At 34.8% G+C, this 26,668-nt stretch overlaps 4 protein-coding genes and 2 non-coding genes across 6 annotated transcripts; 3 read left to right on the forward strand and 3 right to left on the reverse strand.

The window, feature by feature from the left end:
* Nucleotides 1-2,443: 2,443 nt before the first annotated feature.
* LOC102604923 (tyrosyl-DNA phosphodiesterase 1) lies at nt 2,444-13,443 on the reverse strand. Its single transcript, XM_006343352.2, has 16 exons — nt 13,365-13,443; nt 12,273-12,458; nt 11,472-11,738; nt 11,184-11,348; nt 10,100-10,160; nt 9,792-9,868; nt 9,447-9,704; nt 7,446-7,535; nt 6,680-6,814; nt 6,413-6,562; nt 6,044-6,147; nt 4,184-4,237; nt 3,987-4,077; nt 3,257-3,334; nt 3,026-3,164; nt 2,444-2,818 (listed from the first exon to the last, which is right to left on the reverse strand). The coding sequence occupies exons 1-16, from the start codon at nt 13,380-13,382 to the stop codon at nt 2,751-2,753; spliced, it is 1,941 nt and encodes a 646-aa protein (XP_006343414.2). The 5' UTR covers nt 13,383-13,443; the 3' UTR covers nt 2,444-2,750.
* Nucleotides 13,444-13,529: 86 nt separating this feature from the next.
* On the forward strand, nt 13,530-13,601 carry TRNAE-UUC (transfer RNA glutamic acid (anticodon UUC)). Its single transcript has one exon. It is a non-coding gene; the product is annotated as a tRNA-Glu (tRNA).
* A 2,842-nt stretch (nt 13,602-16,443) lies between these two features.
* Nucleotides 16,444-18,031, forward strand: LOC102605265 (uncharacterized). Its single transcript, XM_006343353.2, has 2 exons — nt 16,444-16,593; nt 17,141-18,031. Exon 2 carries the CDS (start codon nt 17,171-17,173, stop codon nt 17,894-17,896), a length of 726 nt encoding a protein of 241 aa, XP_006343415.1. The 5' UTR covers nt 16,444-16,593; nt 17,141-17,170; the 3' UTR covers nt 17,897-18,031.
* A 1,120-nt stretch (nt 18,032-19,151) lies between these two features.
* TRNAS-AGA (transfer RNA serine (anticodon AGA)) lies at nt 19,152-19,233 on the reverse strand. Its single transcript has one exon. It is a non-coding gene; the product is annotated as a tRNA-Ser (tRNA).
* A 933-nt stretch (nt 19,234-20,166) lies between these two features.
* Nucleotides 20,167-22,793, forward strand: LOC102593429 (expansin-A13-like). The gene is made up of 2 exons (XM_006343239.2): nt 20,167-20,654; nt 22,295-22,793. Exons 1-2 carry the CDS (start codon nt 20,167-20,169, stop codon nt 22,602-22,604), a joined length of 798 nt encoding a protein of 265 aa, XP_006343301.1. The 3' UTR covers nt 22,605-22,793.
* A 1,088-nt stretch (nt 22,794-23,881) lies between these two features.
* On the reverse strand, nt 23,882-25,246 carry LOC102605597 (uncharacterized). The gene has a single exon (XM_006343354.2). The coding sequence runs from the start codon at nt 25,182-25,184 to the stop codon at nt 24,090-24,092; it is 1,095 nt and encodes a 364-aa protein (XP_006343416.1). The 5' UTR covers nt 25,185-25,246; the 3' UTR covers nt 23,882-24,089.
* Nucleotides 25,247-26,668: the final 1,422 nt, after the last annotated feature.

Raw genomic sequence — 26,668 nt, forward strand, 5'->3', positions numbered from 1 at the left:
AAAAAACGATAATATGGAGACTCAAGATTTAACACTTTAGATGGAAGTCTATTAATCAAATAGACAGCAGTAGACAAAGCTTCAACCCAATATTTAGATGGAACAGAGGACTCAATCAATAAAGTACGAGTGACATCTAAAAGATGACGATTCTTACGCTCAGCAACCCCATTTTGTTGTGGCGTATATGGGCAAGAGCGTTGTGATACAATTCCTTTCTCAAGCAAGAAATTATTGAATTCATGAGACATATATTCTCCACCAGAATCAGATCTTAATATTTTGATGCATGTGGAAAATTGAGTCTCAACGTAAGCCAAAATTTTCTTAAATATGGAAAACACATCAAATTTTGATCGAAGAAAATACACCCATGTAAACCGACTATAGTCATCTATAAATGTCACAAAATACTTGAAATGAGCATGAGAAATAACTGGTGAAATGCCCCAAACATCACTATGAATGACATCAAAACACTTTGCAGCACGACTACCAAAATTAGGAAAAGGAAGAGTTTTACTTTTGCCTAATTTACAAGTAGAACAATCAAAGGAAGCAACTGAAAATTGATTTTTATTTCCCAATAAACCAGAATTGGACAAATGAGACAACACAATAGAATTTGGATGTCCTAGACGTTTATGCCAAACCTCATTCTTAGTAGTGGTAGAAGCAAGAGCTAGAACACGAGGAATAGAAAAGTGTATAGGAAACAATCTTCCAACTTTAGGCCCCTTCGCGATTATCGTCCCCGACACCTGATCCTGCACAAGGCAACCATTACGAGAAAAATTCACATCACAATTGTTATCTACCAATTGGCCAACTGAAATAAGACTAGTGGAGAGCTTTGGTGATACAAAAACATTCTTGAAAGTTTCAGTAATATCCCCAACCTTGGTAATGGGTAAATTACTACCATTGGCAACCTGAATTTGTGTTGGACCATTATACTCACGGATGTTTTTGAGTATATTAGTTGAGTTGGTCATATGATTGGAAGCGCCAGAATCAACAAGCCAAAATTTAGATATTACCTCATTACCTTGCAACCCTAAAGCTGAAAATGCTGACAAGATCATTTGTTGTACCATTTCAGGAGTAAGAACTTGTCCTACTGAAGACGAGTTATCTGTAGTTGAACCATTTATCCCAACTTGAAAAGCATTTGCCCTACGGTTTTGAGGACGTGTGGGACACTCTTTGATAATGTGTCCTTGTTGTTTACAATAATTACAGAACTTCTTGCCACAATTGCTAGCAATATGACCATATTTCTTGCAACTGTAGCATTGAGTTCTAGCCATATCCATGCCCTTTCCTTTCCCTTGAGCTGCAAATGCGACAGTGATAACATTTCCTTGATGAAAAGCATTTTGTGTGAAGAGACGTTGCTCTTCACGAAGTAATTCTCTAAAACAGACATCCAACAATGGAGATGGATCACGATTCATCAAGTTGGAGCGAACATTTTCAAAATCAGATCGTAATTTCATCAAAAATTGATCTCGCTTACTTTGTTCATGAACTCCTTGAATGATGGAGATAGATTCAGAAGGTATTGTAGTATAAACGATATCGGTAAATTCAGCCCATAAGTTCTGAAATCCAGAGAAATAATCTTGAACAGAGAGATCTCCTTGAGAATACATAGCAATTTCATGCTCTAACTGAAAGCGCCTTGCGCTATGGTCTTGGTTGTAAACCTTTTGTAAATAATCCCACATGGCCTTTGCTGTCTTGTATGGCCTGAGATTAAGAACAATAAGAGGGTCAATTGACCCTAAAAGCCATGTCATCACCCGAGCATCTTTAACCTTCCATTGATCGAGCTTTGTAGGATCAGTAGGAGTAGGATCACTTCCATCTATATGTCCCCATAATTCTTTTCCAATGACAAATAGTTGGAATTGAAATTCCCAGACAGAGTAATTTTTTCCTGTGAAACGAACATAGAAGGACTCAAACTGATATGACGCCATGTTCTTGACAAGTTAAGGAAGATAGAAATGCAATGATACAAAATAACCAAAATGACCAAGACTGAGATTCCAAGATGCCTAAAATTCCAAGATACTTAGGACTTACTGTTGACTAAAAAACAGTAAGCTGAACCAAAAACTTTCAAAAAAAATTCTGAAAGAAACCACAAATGAAAGACACTAAGAATCAAAGCACTGAAAAAGGCTCTGATACCATGTCAATTTTGCTGAATGAGTTCTCTCAAATGAGAGTTCTTCCATTAAATAGAAAGAATTCTGATTTACATGCCTAAAAATCTGCTATATATCCCTAAATATATGCTATTCCTAATTGTAATATTTCTGAAAATATGCTACATTAATCTATGCTATCTCCTATCATCATTACACAAATATTTAGAGTTATAACATAGATATGTACAGATATTTAAAATCTATCCAATCATGCTAACACCAACTGATGAAAAAATCCATCAATTTCTATGGAAAAAATAGCTCATAAATGGTATCAACATTCTAAAGATTCATATGCCTAAGAATATACACAGAAGCAAGAACTCCAATCTAGAGCCAACTGATGAAAAAAATCATCAATTTATATGGAAAAACCAGCTCATAAATGGTACCAACATTCTAAAGGTTCATGCCTAAATATATACAGAATCAAGAACTCTAATCTAGTGTCAATCGTTTATTAACGTTTCACCTAACACATCGATCCCTTCATTCGAAACATCAGGAGCCCTGGTTGGTGTATATCTTTACTTATCTCGGCCAAACTTGTCCATATATGTCTTTCTTGGTATATCGACGATCCCATGACCAAGGAATATCTGCATTCAACGAAAAAATGCAGTGAGCTTGATGTTATTCAGAGAGCAGTAAACTGTCAAACCTCTTAATAACAACATCGTTTGAATATTTTTTAGCTGCTATAACGAAATGTTGCTATACAGAACATATAATATAATATAACATAAAAAAATTGGTTCGAAAGAAAACACGACTGTTATAATGAGATTTTGTTATAGAGCTAAGACCTTCAGGGGAATATGGCTTTGGAGGAAGCTCGTAAGGCACCGGCAACTTGATTACTTCAGAAGAATCATCATTTCCCTTTCCCTGCCAAGCTAGAGTTACCAGCTTTATCTTTTTCCCTTCGTGCATGCTAGTCTCGTCCTGTAAATCCGAAGAAATAAAAACCGGGCGATACATATCAAAGTTAATAAAGCATAAACTTAACATGAAAAAAACCTAGATGATTGTTGTACCTCTGATGGATAACCATTATTTGTACAAGAAAAACCACAGCCGCGTTTAACAGAAGATGGCAAAAAGAGCACCCCTAGCTGCCAAGGACAAAGATAGATAAGTTACAATCACAATGTCATTTTAGAAGTTCAAGTCAAGATGAAATCTAAAGGATAAACAAGATATCAATGTTAACCCTCTTTTTTTTTTTTACAATAATGGTGTCCAGACCAGCTTGCGCGCACCTCGACTTATTCTACTGGAAACATGTCACCTCCCACCAACAATAGGTACCAAGTAATTTTGTCCACCGAGGCGAGGATAAGACAGATGAGAAGAAATCACTTAGTGTTTTTGTCTCCTCTAAGAAGATGTCAATGTAAATCCAGGAAAACTAATACAGGTAAAAGATTGATTCAGCTTTTGGGAAATAGGTAAAGGTGGGTTATTCTACGTGTCTGCATACGTGGCAGTGGTCTATAGCAGGAGTGATTAAAATAGACATGTGGAGGGCTGTTGCCTGTTAGTTAAGAAGGGGGGAAACTTGTCTCAAATCATAATGACAAGTGCCTTTTTGTTGGCGAAGTGTAACTGGCAAGTGTATTTTTGTTGGTGAAGTGTAACATGAGGCGAAAGTAGCAATAGTTAATAGTTCAGGTACAAATTTGGATCTTTTCACCAAGTTTCTTCAGTCTCTGTGTCAGTTTGTTATCTTGGATGCTTCTAGTCTCCAGAGAGGAACAAAAATACCTCGTAGGAACGAATCATCAACTGAGAATTATTTTTCTGAAGAGTGCCCCAGGCAGCTTTGCTGAGGTTTGATGAAGTAAGCAAGAACCACCTGTTTTTCCAGAGAAAAAAAACAAATATTAACAAAAGCAATCATCCAACATTAGTGGGAAATCAAATCTTAAGAAAAACAAAGAACAGAGTCTTGGAAGTCTTACGCTAACGATTGACCATTGTAACGTAGAAACGTCTTAATATGAGGCATTGCACGGCTGAAGATTTGAAGAACAAAAGGTAAGTGTCCTTTCTCAAGAAAATCAATGAAAAGAGGAGCTAAAAAAGAAGGAAAATCTGATTTGCAACTAGATTCATCAGCAGTTAAAATTGATCAGTGTATATCAGCAAAGCTCATGCAATATTCAGACGGAAATTTCTGTCATCAAGTCAGAAATGAAGAAAATCCTTTCTTTGTTCTCAAGAGTTATCAAAGGTAGAAAGGATCTTTAAGCGCACCGCGCAAATATAGCATGAGCTTTGATGAAGAAAGGCACAAATGGAGAAAAAAAAACAAATATGTATGTGTAATCCGAGACAAATAATTATAAGCATGAATAACAAAAAAAAGGACAGAGAAATTGAAAAAAGAAAATACGATAAAGTGAAATGTTAATTGTTCATATGCTCTTTGGCAAGGAAAAGTATGTCTTAGAGCCTACACTGAAGCATCCGCTAAGCGACGCAAAGCGCTCAACATGTTTTGAGCCTCGCTTCATTAGTTAAGCACGCCTTTGACAACATTGTTTGTTCCAATGGGTCAGAATTGAACAATTTTTATGCAGACACATTAGAGCTTCACTAGAACTACATATTGAATATATTTCTTTTAATGCACTTTGTAGTGGGAATAGATAAAAACAGATTTTTGGAATTTTATGCATGCAAGTATGCAAGTAATCTGCATTTTCACAAGAAGCAGTGATCGTACATCAGCTTCACAATGAGCCTCCTTTGTACATTGTTATGCCACTCAGAATATGGAACAATTACCACATCATTGTACAAGATATATATTTTATGAGTTTATAGCAGTCACTTAGAAATTTATTCAGCAACGCATACAGCCGAACTAGGATAAAAGTAGCAACTGTATGCATTAGCATTTTTTGATCAGGCAACAGCATGCATAAACTTTGACTCTTACCACTAGAAACCCTACCAGAAAGGACGCGAGTTACAGAGTCTTCCATTGCCACTAGAGACAAGTTTATGAAAGGTTAGCGCTACTGTGACTGCCTTTATTGCCACCACAAGAGAAACATACAAAAGTATAAGCACTCTTCACCACTGTCACTACTTTGCTCCCTATTTTGTCTCCTTGTACAGTTTTGGGCAATGCCACCTCATGAGCTAGTTTTTGGGGTTGAGTTAGGTCCCATATCCATTTCTTAACTTCGAACCAAGGATTTGAGTCCCTACTCTTAGAAATATTCTCTTCTAGAAATTCTGTAACTTTCTTTTTTGAGCTAATTTGTCTTTTTTTGAGAAAGTTCTTTCACTTTCTCTATTCCGAAATATTTTTAAAAAAGTTGCTTGTTATTGTATGTCCCCATCTTGCACCCCCATGTAACGTTGTCCACGTACCAGTTGGCACGCCTGAGGGGGTGGGGGTGGGGTGGGAGGTGTTAGTGTAGCACATTGCAACATTGGTGAAGGGATGGGTTGTTTTGCACATTATATGATCTTGGGCAATCAATTTCTTCCCATTTGGCAAAGCCCAAAAACCTTAGGAAGGTCATTAAAAAGAAAAAAGAAGAGAACTCGTGTGGTAATTCAAGTATAAAACTACTTAACATGACTATGCCTGATTTCTATGATTATGAATTTCTGATACATAAGTGATTACTTCAGTAATAGTCCACAGTGCTTCTATTGGAAAACTCTAGAGGTAAAGGCCTTAAGTGATGCATCATCCATAGGTTTAGGAATTTAAGAGAGGAATGCACAGGTTTCAAAGGATTCCAGAATATTGCAATGAAACTACTATTTCGGAAATTCAAAACTTTAGAAGGCTACTATACCAACGACCAGTGTGGCTAGCTTTCCATCTAGCCCAATATTTCTTCAGAAATTCTTTCTCCACGTTCTTTGATGGGCTGGGAATGGCACTTCCAGCTGCATATCCCTAGAAAATGAAGCAAGATGCACTAAAATTCATTCAGTAGATCAAAGGAGGAGTCAGATTTCACTTATGAAGATCAGCAAGCATCTAGAATAGCAAGCGAATGAGACCACGCACATCTATTGCAAATGTCAACTGAATAAAAACAATTTATTAAAGTATGGTCTTAAGTCAATGCCGCTAATAGGCGGCGGATTACCCTTATGTTTGACATCCATGGTCAGGTTAGTGATCCACTAATAGTCTAATAGGACTTGTTCAATATTACCTCCAAAGAACATCTAACATCTTCTACATTGGGCCATACTATCATTGGCTCCCCAATGCCCAGAGGTTTTTTATCGTCTGTAACTCCCGCCGACATTGAAGAGGCAAACTCTGTCATCCATTTCTCATCCAAAGAGCCTAGGGAGGAGAACTGCAGGAGGCAATTGAAGGCACAGATGTTAATGATATTTGATAATGCAGGTGTAATATAGAAACATCTGGTGAAAGAATCCTTGGAGCTGAATGAAACTCAAAAAGATACCGATACCTGGTATATAAGAGGAGACTTCTGAAATTCTTTGCTAAAAGTACATTCCTGAAGAATAGTACGTAACTTCATATGTCCCCACTTCCTCAAACTAGAACCTGAATGATATCCAGGCACAGATGCAATTAGCCTGACCTGGAATTGGAGAAATGACAACTTAAGGTCATTTTATCACACTGCACCTTAAATGGTATCACAAACAGTTCGCCCCACACAGTTCTCTAAAATTCCAAGCAACAATTTATACTTCTTATCACCTCCGCCTCAACATGGGTACAAAAATCTTAACCATAGAATCAGACACCATGATAAATAGTGAAAGAGGACATAATACCTATGTTGCTCGGACACTCCAAAAATGGTGTTGCACTCGTGACGGATCCTCTAAAAATGTACTACTTTTGGAAGATCCGACACGCACCCGGGGGTATTTTTGAAGAGCAAACATGTGCAAGCAAAATTTTTCACCAAACAAAGACGCACTAGTTTCAAAATGTGACATTGAAATGCCATGTTTGTTAGCTCTATTTTACTTTTTATTTCATCCTTTCTTTTTCTCCTTTTTAGTAGTGAGGGCTTCCTATGAGCTGTAACTGAAAAGAGAGCGGACAGTAAAGAAATGAATATTTATGTCCTGGGAGTCTGTAAAACCTCAGACACCACATTGTCTGAATATTGAATTATCACATACATTGTGGGCAAAAAGGAGATATAATTTCAGCTAGGGTGACAAAAGATTATTACTGTAAAATAAATGAGCAAATACCGATGCGCTACTGTAATCAAATTTCTTGAAGAATGAGGAGTTGATCTTGCAGCTTCCAAAGGCTGGTATATTAACAGTAAATTCCGGCCACTGCGGAAAGATTTAACAGAATTAAACATGTTAAAGGAAAAAGGAAATATTCCGACAGTAGAGGGTGACTAATAAAAAGGGAAAAAGGCTAAACGCCATCAGATGCAGACACCAAGAAAGTGTGAAGCTCCTCGGTCCTGATTTACTGCATAACAAGACAAAGTTTCCTCTAAAATAGCATGTTGTGCAGCATCTACAGATACATATAGTCATAGCTCTCCACATAGAGTGGAACAATGTCAATATTCTATATTGCAAAAACAAATCATTGTACTAATTCCTTGTTTAAGTTCCAGGGTAAGCTAATTCACACTTCAATCTGTTTGGTTCCTTGAAATAAGCTTTACAAAAGGGTACAATTCTTGATGGTGGAAAATAATAGTAGTATAATGGTGACCCAGTTATTGCAATTTACACAAAAAGTTGTATAAAAGATAAAACCTTATCAAAAAGAGAGTTAATTCTCACACATTCCTCTTTGTAAGCCTATAGTTTTGGTGACCATGAAGATTGGTAAACAAATGAAAGTCAATAATATGTCTTCATTCTTCAATGTTAGTTTGCTGCCTGAAGGTGCTTCATATCCACAATAGTGAAAGCACGTTTGTTTCATTTTCATACCTTCCTCTTTTAGGTCTCTATTTTCATGAGTATGAAGATTGGCAACTAATGAAAAGCCAATGATGTTTCTTCAATGTTAGTCTGCCAATCAAGAAGGAAGCCTACAAATCAAGTGCAGAAACATAATGGTTCACGAGGCAAATGTGGAAGTAAGGATTGACACACAAGTCGTCTCCAAGAGAGGAAGTTTCAGGTATCTTAGGTCAATAATTCAAGGAAATGGAGAGATTGACGATGATATTACACATCGAATTAGAGCAGGATGGATGATATAGAGGCTTGCATCCAGTGTCTTGTGTAAAAGGAATGTGACACCAAGACTTAAAAGGTAAGTCTTATAAAGAAGTTGTTAGACCAGATATGTTGTATGGGACAGAGTGTTGGTCAGTCAAGAACTCGCACGTCTAGAAGATGAAAGTAGCATAAAGAAGGATGTTTAGATGGATGTGTGGGCATACTAGGAGAGACAAGATTAAGAACGAAGATATTCGAGACAAGGTGGGAGTGGCCAACATTGTGGGCAAGATGAGGGGGACGAGACTGAGATGGTTCGGAAATGTGAAGAGGAGATGGATAGATGTCTTGAGGCAGTGAAGAAGCGTGAGAGGTTGGCTATGACGGGTATGAGAAGAGGTAGAGGTAGCCCGAATAAGTACTGGGAAGAGATGATTAGACAGGACAAAGGACATGACCCTAGATAGGAGGATATGTGAGGATTAGGGTAGAAGATTAGTAGGTAGTCGAGAGTTGCCTAGTTTTCCTTATCAAGATCATTATTATTACTCTCATACTATCTTAGTCTTTGAATTTATTATTACCTACTGCTTCCTAGTCCCCGGAAACAACCTCTCTACCTCTGTGAGGTACGGGTAGGTCTACGTACATTCTACCCTCCTCAGACTCCACTTGTGGGATTTCACCGGGTATGTTGTTGTTGTTCCTAGTCCCATTTATGGTATTATTTGTGTGACTATTGTTCTTTTCTCCTTTATTTTCATCATGGCTTCTTCATCACTATATTTTATTTTCATATTGTTTCTGTAATGCTTTACTTAAACCGAGAGTCCATTGGAAACAACCGTTCTACCTTCACAAGATAGGGGTAAGGCTGCATACACACCACCCTCCCTAGACCTAGATTACACTAGGTATGTTATTGTTGTATCAAGTGTGAGGAAGATGACTAAAATAATTTAGGTGTATTCAAATTAAATAAATTTTTAAAACATCAAAAGTTCTTTTGATGCAATGTAAAGTTGTTCTTGATTTTGGGTTTGAATTCATTTATACCTTTAACGCGCTTAGATAATCAACCAAATCATTTTCAAATCCACCATCCTTGCCCAAATTATTTTGATCCTTCCAGGGGAAATCTTGCATCCACAATCCCTGGCTTTTGTTATTCCAATCAATAGAGATCAAATTTGCAGTATGTACAATAACTCTAACTCCTGTTGGATAGACAAGAAGCATGGCTTTTGAATGGTGTGTTCCATATGCAATCGGTAAAGAAGGTTTGTGCAGAATCCAATTCGCAAGCTTGCTTCTCTGTAAAGGAAGAAAACAATGAAGTAGAAATTTAATCCAAGAGAAACTTCAATAACATTAGATTCTCATAACTTAAAAAATGTTAACCTTCATGTACTCCATGGTACCATCACCTTCTCCATGAATGATGAGAACATTAGGAATCCGTTTTAGAGTTGGACATGCTGCATTAGAAAGGACCATGAAATCAGTCTTCAGACAGAAAAAAAGATTAACTTAGTTCATAAAAGCAAATAAACTTGTACAGAGTATCTAACAAACAATGGCAACAACAAATAAGTTGGGAAACCGCCTCATTGGACAATCCAAGACGTCGAAGAACATAAATAATAGGAGAAACAGACAATGTTAACAAAATAAAAAAACTAAAGATAAGGCAAAATGACAGAACTCACCAGAAAGTAGCCAATCCATATCCACCATGTAATTCGAGAGGATAGCTACAAGCACATTCCCCTATGATAAATAGGAGCCAATGTCAAGCCACCAACACAAACGTAAACATTATACAACAATTACAAGTACATATATAGAAAGATTTATCAATTATCATATGAAAAATGGACCTTGGATTTAACTCAACTCCAAAAGCTAGAGTGTGAGGTGAAAAAATCTCAAAAGACAGCAATATGAAGAGACATCAGTCCATTCCCCCAACCAATGTGAGACATTCTAAGAGCGTGGATAATATTACATGAGAAGCAAGATTGGGTGAACCAAGAATAGGGATGGTCTGACCCTAACCATGTAAGGGAAATGGACCTTGGAACTAACTCAACCCCAAAAGGTACCTCATGTGATGAGGATTGCCTAATACTCCCTCTGTTTCAATTTGTTTGTCTAACTTTCCTATTTAGTCCGTTTCAAAAAAATATCTCTTTCTTTTTTGGCAACTCTTTAATTCTAACTTTCCACGTGGCGTGTTTAAAACCACAAGATTAAAGGGAAATTTGGTACATTCTACATATCTTAAGACCATATTCAAAAAGTCTTTTTCACTTTCTTAAATTCTATGCAAAAGTCAAAACCAACACAAACAAATTGAAACGGAGAGAGTACCATGTAAAAAGACAACCACCTATTTCCTCAACCATTGTGGGACATTTTACCTAGTAATAACTATCTATAGGACACATTGGTACACAGTGAGAATTTGGAACCAGTTAAACGACTTAGCTCAAAAGTCTTTGCTGCCATATAGCTCCTATACACTTAATATTGTAGAAGAGTATTGGATGAATATATGCAAGAGTTCTTCATCAAAAATAAATATATGCAAGAATCTAAATCTCAGAAAAGAAAGGATAGGATCACGAGTTCACTAGGGAAGCATCAGTTCAGGGAATTCAGAAGCAAACTTGACGTCACATCTTCTTTTGCCCCTTCACTAATTCATGACCAGTAATGCATCTATCTAGGAGGACCAACATCTCATCCAAACAGAACCAATCCCAAAACAGCCACAATGCATAACTCTACCTGAATAACATCACTAATAGAAACAGCTTCTGAATTTGCCCATGCTGGAAGCTCACGCACTCTCATCAATCTGAATGTGAGGGGCAACTTGTGTTTGGGAACCCTAAACTGACGTATGGCCTCTGCAGAACTATTTGTTTCTTGGCCATTGTTGTGCAACATATTCTGTAAGCCAAAGATTTAACAAGCAATAAAAGTTCAAACTTTTTCCGTACACATTTTTCCCAACAACGTGTTAAAAGATTCTATCTATTCAGAGACAAAATGGGGAAACAAGGAAACCCATACCATTTCTGAAGCTTCCTCTTGACAGACTTCTCGAGCTTTCTTCTTGCCATGCATCTGGCCTTTGTCAGTAATGTTTTCTTCACTGAAAGGCCTTTTTTGTTTGTTACCTGGTGAAGTTTCATCCTTACGAGCTGTGCTAACGTACTTAAATAGGTAATGCCCAGGTATCAACTCTATGATATCACCACTTCCGAGTTTCCACCTCTCTCTAGACAAAAGCTTCTTTCTCTCACCCTTTGATCTTATAACAACTGGATTTGTTCCTTCCTGCAATCCAGTCCCATGTTTATTCCAAAGAAAAGACTTCAATGGGAAATTAAGAAGCAAGGACACCAGCATACTTTTACATTTGTAAATAAGTTGAAAAACTATCACAAGGTGTAGACAGAACTCATGCATTTAACAAGCAATGTATACATGAATTTACGAACCAAACTTGCAAGAATTGCCACCAATCCATCCAATCACTCGGTATACAAGCACAGGAAACTAAGCAGAAAATTCATCACCAAAGCTGCAGACTGAAAACAAGCATACTGCCGAGAATCCTAGTATCCACAAGTTACAAAAGGATAATCCACAATAAACACACACACATGGGGGTGTGTTTGTGTACATCTGTGTATGTATATTAACTAGGACGAATCATCCAAATACTGAATTCAACCAGAATAGAGCTCATAGACAACTGACCCAACTAATTTGAGATTGAGTCATCGTTGAATGATTGATTGATATGTTTAAACAATCAATAATACATGAACATGATCATGAAGAAAGGAAAAAGGTGCAGAGAAGTACCACAACAACATCAGCGGAGCCAGTGCAGGTAGCAGTGATAGTAAGATGCTTGCGGCTCAGCCTCTTATCAGTAACTGGAATGCAATCCCGGCCAACACAATTAGGACCTTCTGAAAGTGGAATCTTGGGTATGGAACTTTTCCCATCCTCTTCCAAATTATCACTTAGAGGCACCAAAAATCCAACCTTTATGAATCAAACACAAATCAAATCAGTGCAAGAACTAGAAAAAACACACAAAAAGAAAAAACTAAACTCATGCTACTAATATATATGGTACCAACTAAGTTGAGACATGTTTATTCTGCAGTATTGCATAAGTTTCTGATTAAGAAGATCACTAGTTATACACGACTTCAAAATTTGTTTGTTAAAAGTAAACTAAATTAGAACCTTCATCAAGTGGAATCTTCGGAATGGAATTATTCTCATCCCTTTCCAAATTATCACTTAGAGGCACCAAAAATCCAACCTTATTTACAACAACATACCGAATGTAGTTCCACACAGTGGGGTTTGGGGATGATAGAGTGTACGCAGACCTTACCTCTACCTCAAAAATCCAACCTTCTTTAATCAAACAAAAACTAAAATCAAAACAAGAACTCGAAAAAACACAAAATACTAAAATAAACTAAACTCATGCTTCTGATATATATGATACCAATTTAGAGAATCTCTAGTTTAAGCCAACTTCAAATTTGTTTATTAGACTAAATTATGAAAACGGGTCAGAAACAAATTTGAGAATGGATTGATTAACTAATCAAAATGCTACTAATAGAGAGATGAAATCTTGGGTATGGAACTATTCTCATCCTCTTCAAAGTTTATCACTCAATAGCACCAAAAATTCAACCTTTTTTTAATCAAACACAATAAAATCAATGCAAAATCAAAATTGATCGAAAATGGAATATTGGGTATGGAACTTTTCACATCCTCTCCATTATTATCACTTAGATACACCAAAAAAATCCAATCTTTCTGGATCAAACACAAACTAAAATCAATGCAAGAACTAGAAAAAAAAAACACCAAGAAAAAACTAAAAAATAGGCAAAATTATAGTAATAAAGAAAGTAGCTGAACCTGAGAAGAGGTGGACATTGAATTGGTATTTTGAAATGGGGTTTGAGTTTTGCCAGCTTCCCCTTATGGAGTTTGCAGAACAGGGCAAGCATGCACTGTTTTATTTTTTTGCGCATTGTGTTGTTTATTCTTATTAACAATAATACTGTAAACATCTCACATCAATCCGTTATCGTCCAGCGGTTAGGATATCTGGCTTTCACCCAGGGGACCCGGGTTCGATTCCCGGTAACGGAATTTTTTTCTCTTGTTTTTTTTTTAGATCGTAGATATTGTTATTAGGAGTATTAACGTAGGGGTCGTTTCGTAGCTGGTTAGAGTAATGTAAGGATTAGTCATAGAATTTTTTTCTCTTTTTTTTTTTTTGGGATCGTAGATATTGATATTAGGAGTATTAACTTAGGGGTTGTTTCGTAACTGGTTAGAGTAATGTAAGGATTAGTTATGAGGAAAATCTACGCTATATATTATGGAGGGATTAATTATTCATGTATTAGTTAGCTTATGCATAATTTGGTATCTAATTATGAGGTAAATTATTCATCTATAAAATTAATATTGCGTTTGATTTGCTATTTAGAGAAAAAAAAAACTAGTATGTGCATAGGTTTATGAGGAAATCTATGTAGAAGGTGGAATAACTAATACAGGAATAATTGATCTCTGCATAATCTTATACCGACTTTGGGGTTAATTATTTAGGTATGAGAGATGGGATAGACAAAGTTAACTCATGAATTGAGATATTTCATGAAATTAGTTATCTCACCATATATATAGAATAACTTATCTTATCATTATAATAAAAATTCTGAGACTAATTAATATTCTTAACCAAACCTAAGATAAGATAATTAAACATTTTATTTTTGAATTATTGTCTTTTATTCTTCGTACCAAATGACCCGTGAAGGTAAGGTTTTTAAAGTTCGAAATTCAATTATCAAATTTACAACGATATACTATATATATTCTATTTTTCGTTTCCATTTTAAAAACAATTTAAAACTTCTGGCACATAAGCTAATCATGTAGTAAGAAATACTCCCTAAAATTGTTCTACAAATATGAGATGATAAAATATTAAACTTTAAAGGTATTTTTGGGGTGTGATACATTTTTATACTATTTATATGTCAAAATATTACCCTTTTTATGTTAATTAAAGACGTTATAAAATATGAAAAACATTCCTATGAATTCTTTATGCCGATTTAGCAACACTTAAAAAAAATTAAATGATTTATCGCATCGATTTTTAAAAAATTTCGGCCCAATTAAAAACTTGGGAGAAATGAAATTTAATACTAATAAAGTAATGACAATGAGAATATTGAAGTCAACAAACCAATATGGAGTTTATCATTCTTTAACCAAAAATTAAGGGTATTACATGTGTGGTTTAACAACTCAAACTACAAATTGAATCATTGAACATATAAAGAAAGATGAAAGGATACGTAAATAATAAATACTTCCTTCGTTTTCATTTGTTTATTTATTGGCAAATCTTTAATTTCAATTTTTCACGTGATCGTAAAATTAAATGACATATTTAAGATTATAAAATTCATAAGTCTTCTTTACTTTTTTTAGATTCGATGTCAAGTTAAAATAAGATAAGTAAATTAAAACGGAGAAAGTAATAAATATTACACCCTCTATTTTAATTTATTTGGCCTATTTTCTTTAATAATGCATTTAAAAAGAATATATTTTTTCCTTTTTAGCAACTTTTCAATTTTAATTTTTCACCTGATATATTTAAGAACATATCATTAAAAAATATTTTAATACATTCAACGTGTATTTAACCAAACAAACAGATTAAAACAGACAAAATACTAAATAATTGATCTTTAAAAAAAGGGAAAGATATCCTAAAGGCAAAGGCAAATGCCACATGGAAAATCTTGATCCGTGAGCCTAATTTCGTCGATGGCGTTTGACTTTATTTAAGGCTGGCGACTAATTTTATTACTCCTCATCTAGTTTTAATTGTCATGATGCTTAATTTTTAAAGTTAAATTAAATTACATTAATACAATTTTTATACAAAAAGTTTACATATTCAAAAACTATACAGAAAAGTACTATAAATTGCAATTTTTTTGCATATCAATATGATGAAAAATACATCATGTTAGTCAAAATTCTTATCGTTTGACTCTAAAAAAGCCATGATAATTAAAAGTGGACGGATAGAGTAAAACCTTATACAACACGCAATTTTCTTAAATGTTTATTCAAAATAAATAATTAAAAAAATAGAAATTCTTGTCAAAGACTCAAAACCTTAATCAGAAAATAAAATAATAATTAATCTTTGTTCCTTTAGTTCTAATTTCAAGCCAAATAAAGTAATCTTGGGACTTAAATGAACCGTTTGGAAAGATAATTTATCTTTTTTAAAAAAAAAAATTGGTTATAAATTAGATTAATGTTTTGATTAGTTTTTGAAGATGAGTTTCAAGTGAAAACACTCTTATAATCATAAAATTTATTTATTTTAAATAAATTGTATGTTCAAATATAACATTGACTTAAATATCATCTTTCAACTTTTTTTTTCAAACACTTGCAATAATAATTAATCTTTGGGGTTAGAGTCGGCGAAGGTAGGTTTTAAATATAACTTTTGACTCAAATTATGTATTTATGTTAGTTTTTTTTACTGAATATATATAGATAATTTATCCAAAATTTAATAAACATTATGAACTAAATATTTTGGCTCCACCACCCCATCTGTATTAATTTGTTCCTTTAATTTTCAAACCAAATAAAGAGAAGTAGTTAAAAATCTTGTTGGGAATGTTGTCTTAAAAATAGTCCCTACAACACAAATTCGAATTTGATTGAATTTTAATAAGAATATCAAATATCGAGTAAGAAAAATACAACAAGAAAGACCACACCAATTATTCTCCTTTTGTTGCTCTTTTCTTCATTCCAATCTGTCTTTTTGTTTGATTTCTAATTCAAAGCATCAATTATAAATTTATAATAGAAGAAAAATAGTGACATATATACCTACTAGTCCTATATTATCTTTCTTCTTCAAAGACTCCACATTTCATTGACTTCCCATTTTTTCTTACCAAAATACTTCATTTTTCTTCCTTCTATCTTTTTTATTTTTCTTCAATTTATGCTAATTAAATTGAATCACAAAAAAGAGTTGATAGTTGTAATGACCATGGAAGATTAATTTCATTTTTGATTCTTGGTATGTATATATTAAGTAATTCTCTTTTCTAAACCTTTTAGTTTTTCCTTTTAATCCTTCATATAGACATGTTTATATACATTATATTCAAAATTATGATTGTCCATATACGTATTGTGTGTTAGAAAATCTTTGATTTTTAAAATATTATTATTTGTGTTGTTATTATCCTTTTTTCTATAACTTTTTTAATGTTGTATTTCCTTTCTATACTGATTTTGATATTGCTTTACTTGAGTTGAAGTTTATCTAGAACAATGTTTTTACTTTCATAAGATAAGTAAAGGATTGTATACACACCGCTCTCCCATGTCCTACTTGTAAGATTACACTGAATATATCTGTTGTTCTTGTTGATTTTGTGTTCTAGAAAATATTGAATTCTATTGAACGCATCAAGAAATTCGGATATACTTGTTCCGTTTGTTTATTTTGTCATATTGGATTTTGAAAATTTATATAGACACACATGTTTTATGGTATTATATTTCAAAATTTTCATCTATAAATGGCTTCATAGATGAAATTTTGGATTTTAAATTTGCAGGAAAAATCAAAGTAATTAAAGATATAGAAAATGGACGGTGGTGATCGAGTTATAAGACGACGAAAGAGTCTAACTGAACGGCTAGGATTAAAACGAATCGGATGTTGCGGGTCCACTTGGGGTATCATGCCAGCAACAACGTTTAGTGTCGTTGACGATGAAGACGAAAACGACGACGTAGAAGTGATGAGTCATCATATCCACACACCGTCAGAAACACCGTCAGCTATGACAACGTGTCTGGCGGTGGCCGGAGGAGGAAGTTCCGGGATGAACTTGGCGGCCGCATTGGCCGCCGAACGCCACTTCAGAGCAGATTATGACAATAATAATGAAGTCAACATCCATCCGGGCTCAAGGCCCGGCCCACTGAGACCCAATGAAAGTGGCCCGATGAATGTACCAACTTATGACAACAATGAAGTCAACATTAGGCCCGGCCCAAATTATAGGCCCGATGAAGGTGTCTCGGGAAATGTTCCTGGGACGCCAACAAGAATGTCGTTGATGAGGTTGTTAGAGGAAACAGAAGTGTATGAAGGAGAATTTTTGATGGAGAAAGAAGAAGAGGGGGGTGGTGGGGTGGGGGTGGGGAGTGATAGTGTGTGTTGTGTGTGTATGAGAAGAAAAAAAGGAGCAGCATTTATACCATGTGGTCACACATTTTGCAGGGTGTGTTCAAGAGAGCTTTGGGTAAATCGAGGTTATTGTCCACTTTGTAATAGATCCATTCTTGAAATTCTCGACATTTACTAAGAAAAAAAAAGAATCCAATGTTTTGGTTATGGTGATTTGTCATATATATGTATACTTGTACAATGTAAATAATTATTTTCATGAATGTTGGGAAATGGAATTACTAATGAAAAATCGTCGATAAAGGTAGTAGTAGATTGATAAGTACTTTTTTTTAATTCTTAATTAGACATTTTAGGTTTGAGCCCTATGTATGATATAGCGTTACTCGGTATGAAATTATACGACGAGAATTTGAATTTAATTGAGTTTCAATATGATAGAAAACAAAAGAAAAAGAAGATTAGGGTGGAGCGGGAGGAAAATTTGATTTGAAGAATGTGAAATGTAGTGAAAAGTTAGAAGTTTCTAGTCATTATCGTGGAGGCGTAATATCCTTTTTCTTTTCATTTTCATTTTGGCTGTACTTTTTTTTAGAGAAAAAAAAAAAGATAAAAGAAAAAAAAATTATAACCTAGAAAGTTGTTTTTGATAGATTATTGGTGCAAAGAGACCAAAGTAATAGAACAATAATAGAAATGAATTTGTTATTTGATACACCATGAAATTCTAGTTTTATTTGTTTATGATGTAAAATAAGAATGAAAAGAAAATGTATGGTCGATCCTAACTATAAATGAGATTCATTAGATAAAAAATTCAATTCTACACTAGTGTTGAGTGGACGGATCTATCCATCAAGGAATTCTTGAAATTTTTATGAATTGTGTAGGGGAAATTTTTACCAAAGCTAGGCAAATAAGAATCTTTACCCAAAAATAGTGGGAGGTGTATGGGTTCATTCCTCTTAATAAAATAGAAGGTAAGTCGATCTTGAAGCTCTACTCTCTTCTGAATATCATGAAGGAGAAGGTGTTTTGATTCTGAAATCAAAACAACACACGAAATGGGCACAACCTTTGGCTCGTGAATGAGATATTGTATTACGTTATTTGATACCACATGAAATTCAATGAAAAAACAATAAAAATAATTGATATCTTATTGGTTGGCTAGCGGATTAGTATATTGAAAAATTGATACAAGATATGCACCCCTACACGACAGAGTGAATCAAAGAGATGAGCTAATACAACATCTTAATATTCAGATGTGCACTTAGATTCAAACGTCACCCCAACACGACAAAGTGAATAAAAGAGATGGATTAATACAATATCTTAATATTCAGATGTGCAGTTAGATTCAAACGTCTTAATTTTAAGGATTGAAAAATATCGATCAAAAAGATCTATAAAAAAAAAAACAGAAAAAGCGTGGACGGCAGGATTCGAACCTGCGCGGGCAAAGCCCACATGATTTCTAGTCATGCCCGATAACCACTCCGGCACGTCCACTTGTATGCTTACTAGAGGTTAATGTTTCAACACAGTTTTAGCAGTTCAAAATTGGCTTTTACTTTTCTTTGTTTCCTCTGTATCCTCGTTAAAATTTACGATTATTAACTATTACATGACGCTTTGTTATTTTGATTCCATACAGTTATATATATAGTCTATATTAATTTCAATAAACACATATAATTCTTTTTCATATTGAATAATCTACTAGCTTGCAATTACTTGCATGTGGTGCTCCATAGCAGGGCAGAGCTATAGGAAAATCTACATATTCGGTAGCTAAAATTTAATAGCTTCGTCTCAAATCTTATATTTGTGTTTGGTACGAAGAAACTCTAACTATCTAACTGTACTAATCGGGGTCGAGTTATGAAGCATTGTCCCAGCCTAGTATTGAACAACGGACAACTTTTGAAGTTCAAAAATGCATAGCCAATGCCATTGTCCTTCACTTTACCGACACTCAAAACACAATAGTACACGTAGCCATCCCGCGTAGTAATGGAATGAATAAAATTTTATTACTCATGATTAGATGTTTTGAATTTGAATTTTACCTATAATTAGATGAAATAATTTCATCAGTCTTAATTAGATGCTTCGTGTTTGTGCTCTACATATGGAAAAAAAGATCCTATTACAAGACATTTACCTTTTAAACGAGTCTTAACCGACTCAATTTCAAATTATTCAAATACCAATACAAATATCCAACATCGGGTTGAAAACAAAAAAAAAGCTATAATTATATGTTTCAAATTCAAGTTCTGAATAAGAAAAAACTCTACTACAACGTGTTTTCTTCTTAAATGAATCTTGCAAAATGCGAATTCAAATTAATCGGGTCAGGAGGAAGAAAAAAAACTACAGTAGTATCAATGTAGAAATGATAAAATTTCCCAATTCCCAAAATTCTCAGTACTGTCGAAAATGTTGCTACAATTATTACTAACACTCACACTGTGTAGTACATTCTCACTAGCTCACTCCCACTACAATTGGTCACCGTCTTCCTCCTCCACCGCCGCCGCCGCTCACCCATCGGAGTGGCGGCCAGGACGGGCCACCTACTATGCTCCTGCAGATCCGCGGGATGTAGTAGGTGGCGCGTGTGGGTACGGTGATTTAGAGAGAAGTGGGTATGGTAAATCGACAGCTGGATTAAGCACTGTGCTATTCGAAAAGGGTCAGATTTGCGGAGCTTGCTTTGAAGTTCGATGTGTTGAGGAACTCCGATGGTGTATTCCGGGTACTTCAATTATTGTTACTGCAACGAATTTTTGTGCTCCGAATTATGGATTTGAACCTGATGGCGGTGGACATTGTAACCCTCCGAATGCTCATTTTGTTCTGCCGATTGAAGCTTTTGAGAAAATTGCTATTTGGAAAGCTTCAAATATGCCTGTTCAGTATCGAAGGTAGTATTGCTCGTATAGTTTCTTGTCCTTTAATTTCTATTATTGGATGTTTCTTGTATTTCGATTACCATATTAGTTTGTTGTGGTTATTGTTCTGCTATTTTGCTATTTCTTAAGTTGATGATCTATCGAAACAACCTCGGAAGTAAGATTTGCCTACACTCTACCTCTCAGGACGCTATTTTGTGGGACATTGGGTATTATTGTTGTTTTAGATGCTTTATTGGGAGAATTCATTACTCCCTTCGTTTCAAGAATAATTCTGGTCTGAGATAAATTTAAAAAGGAGAAAAATGGTCATCGAGGATTCATATAGTCAATCTCAGCTTATTTGGGATCGAGGCGTAGTTGTTGTTATAAGAAGCATTAGATGGTTCAAATGTTGGAGATTTTAGCAATTTTGGTCAATTTCTTAGGAAATTTTTAGGATTTTGGGGTCCGTAACTATTTAAATGTCTCTCGTAGAGGGCTCTCATGAAACTATTCACATAATTTCATTTGTGATTCTCTAATTCAACGACGTTCATGGAGGATTAAACTATTTTCCCGTCATAATAATGTGCATCATACTCCCCTAAGGTTGGCGTGGTGGTTGAAGGGTTGGAATGACAACCAAGGGTATCAAGGCTCGGATTCTAGTAGAGAGCGATCAGATGAACTCTTCCCATTTGCCTAAACCTTGGTTCATATAGGGTGATCTATTTGTGGCAAAGCTGAACTGAATTCCAATCCTGAACTAATGAATCAACTATGCCTCAAATCGAAACTTGTTGTGGTCAACTATGTGAACCTTCTATATCGATAGTATCCAACGAAATCACCAGAGTTACAGTGTTTTACGTTGATTTTCATCATAGTATGTATTAAAGCTTACAGAGCAACTGCTTCCTTATTCCTCCCTGCCCTTCACCCACCATATCTTCAAGCACAACTCCTTTAGTGTGCTTGGCATTACCTTGCTCATATCAAAACAGATCAAGCCTCAAAATCTGTGAATTTTCCAGGCACCAACATTTTATAAGGGAAGTCCTTCCATTTCCCTTCTAATAAAACCATATTCACCGATCTAATACTGAATTTAGTATTCCTTGTTTTCACCACCTTCAGGTATCACTTGGTTGCACTTGAACATTCACCAAGTACAATTTTGTCTCACCTTCTTCTTTAGTCTTGCAAAAGCTCCTCTGAAATCCAGATACAATATATGGCACATCTTGAGTTCATCGAGGACATGACCCTTCATAGGAGGGTGTAGAGGTCAAGGATTAGAATTTGTTCCCTTTCCCAGAGTTCAGTATAATTCTTTTCTTTCTGTTATTGATAGATTTCTATCACTACGTGTTGTTTCAATATCTTATTATCTTCTTGTTGTTTTTATTTGTTACTATTGCGTCTTTTTCATTGTTTGCTCAGTCGAGGGTCTTTCGAAAACAGCTTCTCTAGTCGGTGTGTTGTTGTCCCCTTCTTGAGTCTTGCAAAAGTTCCTCTGAACTCCAGCTACAGTTTAGTTTTGTATCTTGATTATTAGCAAGTACATGTATGATATTTATTTGAATATTCAAGTTTTTGTTAGCTCTTCTGTTCTGAATCTACAGTTGATGGAGAATTTACAGTGTGCCTCTTTTCACAATTTCCAACAGAATAAAGTGCAGAAAGGAAGGAGGAGTTCGATTCACGATCAATGGTGCTGGAATATTCTTGTCTGTTTTAATCAGTAACGTTGCAGGCACGGGTGATATAGTGGCAGCAAAAGTTAAGGGTTCAAGAACAGGATGGCTCCCTATGGGTAGAATCTGGGGCCAAAACTGGCACATAAGTGCGGACTTGAAGAATCAACCACTAGCTTTCGAGATAACAAGCAGTGATGGAGTCACCTTAACATCTTACAATGTTGCTCCGAAGATCTGGAATTTTGGACAGACTTTTCAAGGTAAGCAGTTCGAATCGTAGGACTCTGCCAGCACTGTATCTGTTCCTGGACCTTATTTGAGGGATTCATTGAGATTGAGTTGTGCTTGTTTATGATGGGGAACTACCAGATGTAGATTTTGGAGTGCAAAGTTGTAAGATCACTTGAATGTAATAGTAAGTAAGTATGTTTCATTGTTTATACATGTATTGTATTGTGTTTGTTAGCTATATGAAAAATAATGTTGCACGTACAGCCAGTGTCGCTGTAGATAATTTTCACTCCAGCAGATGGATTCCATGTTCAGGCGATAAACGCCTAAAGATCCGAATCAGGAGGGCATAATTTTACACTGAGTATGTTGTTGTTGTACTAGAATTATGGTCCATTCTCCATTTATAAGGGCTGAGAAAGGTAAATCTCTAGCTTTTTGCCCTGACTTTCTCCCTAATTCAAAGCTTCCTAACAAACTAAAGGACATGTATATTCAAGATAATAACTACCTCCCCACCTTAGAAAGTTGACAAACAACCTACGTTGCTCGGATTCTTCAAAAATATTGATAGGTGTGTATTGTATCCTCCATAGCTAGTGCATTTTGGAGGATCCGACAAAGGTACAAGAACATTTTCAGAGAGTATGAGCAACATAGCAAACAACTATATATTTGAATAAGTTCAAAAATGCAATTAAATACGAACTTCATTTACAGTCGTAGCAAAAATTCCAGTGGTTGGAGAGGGAAGAAGAGACAAATTTCCTCACCTTGCATCATGACAACACAATCAGAAAATCATCTTTTTCTTTCCACTCATCTTGATATAGCTATAAAGCTATGATGCTTGGACCTTCCAAAAGTGTTGCCACACCAGTGTCGGATCCTCAAAAATGCATTACTTTTGAAGGATCCGACATGTACCCAACGAAGCTTCAAACATACAAGGAGAGTAAGAAGCTTCAAACATACAAGGAGAGTAAGAAGCTTCCTGGAGATGTTCTAATTCCAATGCAAGACTACAAACTTCAAAGTACAAGCATCAAACATACAAAAGAGTCATATATAAACTCAAGTTAGACCTTACAACTACCAAGAAACACAAAACTAGAGAAGCAGAAAAAGACAAGGTCTATTATGGTATCAAATTTAAGTAGCTTCAAGAGAGATAAGGTCAACTTGACATAAAAGCAAGTAGAATACCATATAGAGATGCAATCATTTAATTGGATTCTCAATATTGTACACATTTCAGAAACGTCGATTGTTCTACATATGAGATATGAGGAGTTTCTCCTGCTCTAGAATACAATTCGTGTAAGTATCAGTAATCATACAAATGAACAAGGGGAAAAGAATATGAACTACCATCAATGAATTCTTGCTATAGAAATATCAGTTGCCAAATGAATACTTGGAAAAAAAATATTCATCGACATTATTGAAGTATGAGCTCTAGCAATTACCATAGTAATTAGATTGCCCTTTCCCATTGTGGAAGGGTGTCACATCGTTAACCATAATTGCTTCATCATAGCTTCTGGTTAGATTCTATCAGCAATCCATTTAACATGATATGTACAGCAGCTTCATAGACAGCCCCCTGATAATGCATCCCATCGGACATACAATCAGCTCCACAGTTATTACTCAATGAATGCACGTCCAGCAAAAACAACGGTCCACCAGATTGTTGAAGCAGCTTACTTCTGTAAAGTTCGTCATTATAAGCTTGCCACATTACATCATCCATCTTCTCCCTCTTCTCATCTGTTTTCAACATTGAGCTTATCAACTTAGGCATCCCCAACCAAAACAAGTTGGGTGACCGAAGTGGAATCACATTATTCGTCCCAGAACCATCACCGTTAGCAAACGCTGAAGAAACTGGTAACAACAACACTACTGAATCCTTCAAAGACTTTAACGAAACACCATATTCCGACACATTATTTACGTGTAACATATCCCATAACCCTGCCCCCATCACAAATACATCAGGATAACTCTTTTTTTCTTTAAACCCCATTATCAAATCAGTCAAATTACTCATATAAGGTGCCCATATAAAGTCCAGCTTCATCCCAATCTCATCAACAAATATGTTATAATCACTATGCCTCAAGAAAAGATCCTTCTTTATTATCTCCATCTTACTTTCCCCCAATAACAACTCCAAAAGTGAAACCACCATTAACCTTGCTTGTGAATCCCCAGCAACAACAACCCATGACCCATTTAACAAATCTGAAGCATCATTCTTAGTCAACTTCTGGAAATCACAATCTACAACATTTTCAGACTCAACCCATTTCCAAGAACCCCTTTTACTATTATTACTCAATTCTTGAAAATCAAATGCTACTTGATGAAGTAAAGAAAAACAAGAATCACGATTTACAATAACAGATGATAAAGAATCTGAACCTGAACTTGAACCTGATGAAAGAAAAGATGCAACAGAAGGGAAATATGGAACAAGATGAACACCAACAGCAAGAGTGATGAAAAGGGCACAGCTGAAAAAGAGCATCTTGTTACGGCTTAAATGCCAACCTGCCATACCCATAGGGACAAAAAGTACAACCCCTGCTGCAAAAAGTCCTAATTGGACAGCACCCAACATGATTTCTTGATCTTAAATCACACCCATTAAGGTGTGGAATCTGAAAAATTGAAAATTTTGACTTAGAGATTTCAAAAAATGATAATTTTTTGGGGGGATTTTCAAAAAAATTGATGATTTTTTGGAACTTAAGGGAAAAAGATTCAATCTTTTTGTTTGTTGTTGTTGTGGGGAAGTGTAAAAGGGGTAGTTGAGATTGTGAAGATTATGAATGAAGCAAAATTTGTAAAGAGGTGATGGCTATGGAGCAACTATGAGAAAGAGAGAAAAACAATGTCGAAATTCTGATTCGGGTCAAGAATAAACGAACCTTGTGATTTGGGCCAAAGTGGGCCTAGAACATTTCCATGAGTTATTGGGTGTGTTCGGTACGAAGGAAAATATTTTTTTTTGGGAAAATGACACTTATTTTTTTTGTATTTATGTAAGTAAGAGAAGTTGGCTATGGGTGGTTTTAGAGATAAGTCGGAAAAAGTATTGAAGAGAGGTAATTTAGGCAAGATATGATGTAACTTTGGCTTACTGCGGACCTGACCTTTGATAGAAGGTTAAAAAAATATGGATTAAGATAGGAGGTTGGTTAGATAATTGAGTGTTTACTCGCTTATTTTTACTATATACTATTGTTTGTAGTATTATTTCTTGTTCTTTGAGTTTTGTTATTATCTATGGTTTGTTTACACTTTTGATTATTGTTGTTGTTGTTGTTGTTTATTAGAATACAACAACAATAACATAACATATCAGAGAAATCTCACAAGTGGGGTCTGAGAAGAGTGAAATGTAGGTAGACCTTATCACTACTTTTTGGAAATAGAAAAATTGTTTCCGTAAGACCCTCAATTCAAGTACAACAAATTTATGTACAAAGAAGAAGGAAATATTGAAAAAAAATATAGCAAGTAATAAAAAGACAGTGTAAATTCTATCACAAGACAACACAAACAACAATAACATAATGTGGTAATTGGAATACAAAACACAACATGCTAAAATATATTATCAAAAGCAAAAACTATAATACAACATTTAATATTATATTATCGTATCAGAATATGAAGTGAAATATATTATCCTAAAAATATTTCTCTAGCAAAATGTAATTCTATTTCGTGCAAGACCTTTACGACATCTAAGAAATGCATGTTGGAAGCCCAATAATAAAGTAATTTTTTTCAATCTAGTAACAAAAATGAAATCCACTTATGTTTTGCTACTCTCCTTGACTAGGATTTAGGACACTTTAAAAGTTTTTTTTTTAAAATTTGAGAATGCATAAATTTTAAATTTTTTTATCTCACTTTGTTTTTACTTGAGACTTCAAGTCTTTCGTGTGAAATGAATATTAATATAATTCAGAATTTAAAATTTATTAATTCTTAAGATCTAAAATTATATATGATATAAAAAAAATATATTTGTTCTTGAGATTTAAATATATATATATATATATATATATATATATATATATATATATTACTATA

This window comes from Solanum tuberosum, unplaced genomic scaffold (assembly GCF_000226075.1).
Source record: "Solanum tuberosum cultivar DM 1-3 516 R44 unplaced genomic scaffold, SolTub_3.0 scf00039, whole genome shotgun sequence".
Classification (NCBI taxonomy): domain Eukaryota; kingdom Viridiplantae; phylum Streptophyta; class Magnoliopsida; order Solanales; family Solanaceae; genus Solanum; species Solanum tuberosum.

Coding starts and splice junctions, on each gene's coding strand:
- LOC102604923 (XM_006343352.2), bottom strand. Junction 9,869..10,099: donor TATGGATTGGCTACTTTCTG/GTGAGTTCTGTC, acceptor TTTCTAATGCAG/CATGTCCAACTCTAAAACGG. Junction 3,165..3,256: donor ATAATGGTTATCCATCAGAG/GTACAACAATCA, acceptor TCGGATTTACAG/GACGAGACTAGCATGCACGA.
- LOC102605265 (XM_006343353.2), top strand. CDS start 17,171: ATGGACGGTGGTGATCGAGTTATAAGACGACGAAAGAGTCTAACTGAA.
- LOC102605597 (XM_006343354.2), bottom strand. CDS start 25,184: ATGTTGGGTGCTGTCCAATTAGGACTTTTTGCAGCAGGGGTTGTACTT.
- LOC102593429 (XM_006343239.2), top strand. CDS start 20,167: ATGTTGCTACAATTATTACTAACACTCACACTGTGTAGTACATTCTCA. Junction 20,655..22,294: donor ATGCCTGTTCAGTATCGAAG/GTAGTATTGCTC, acceptor AATTTCCAACAG/AATAAAGTGCAGAAAGGAAG.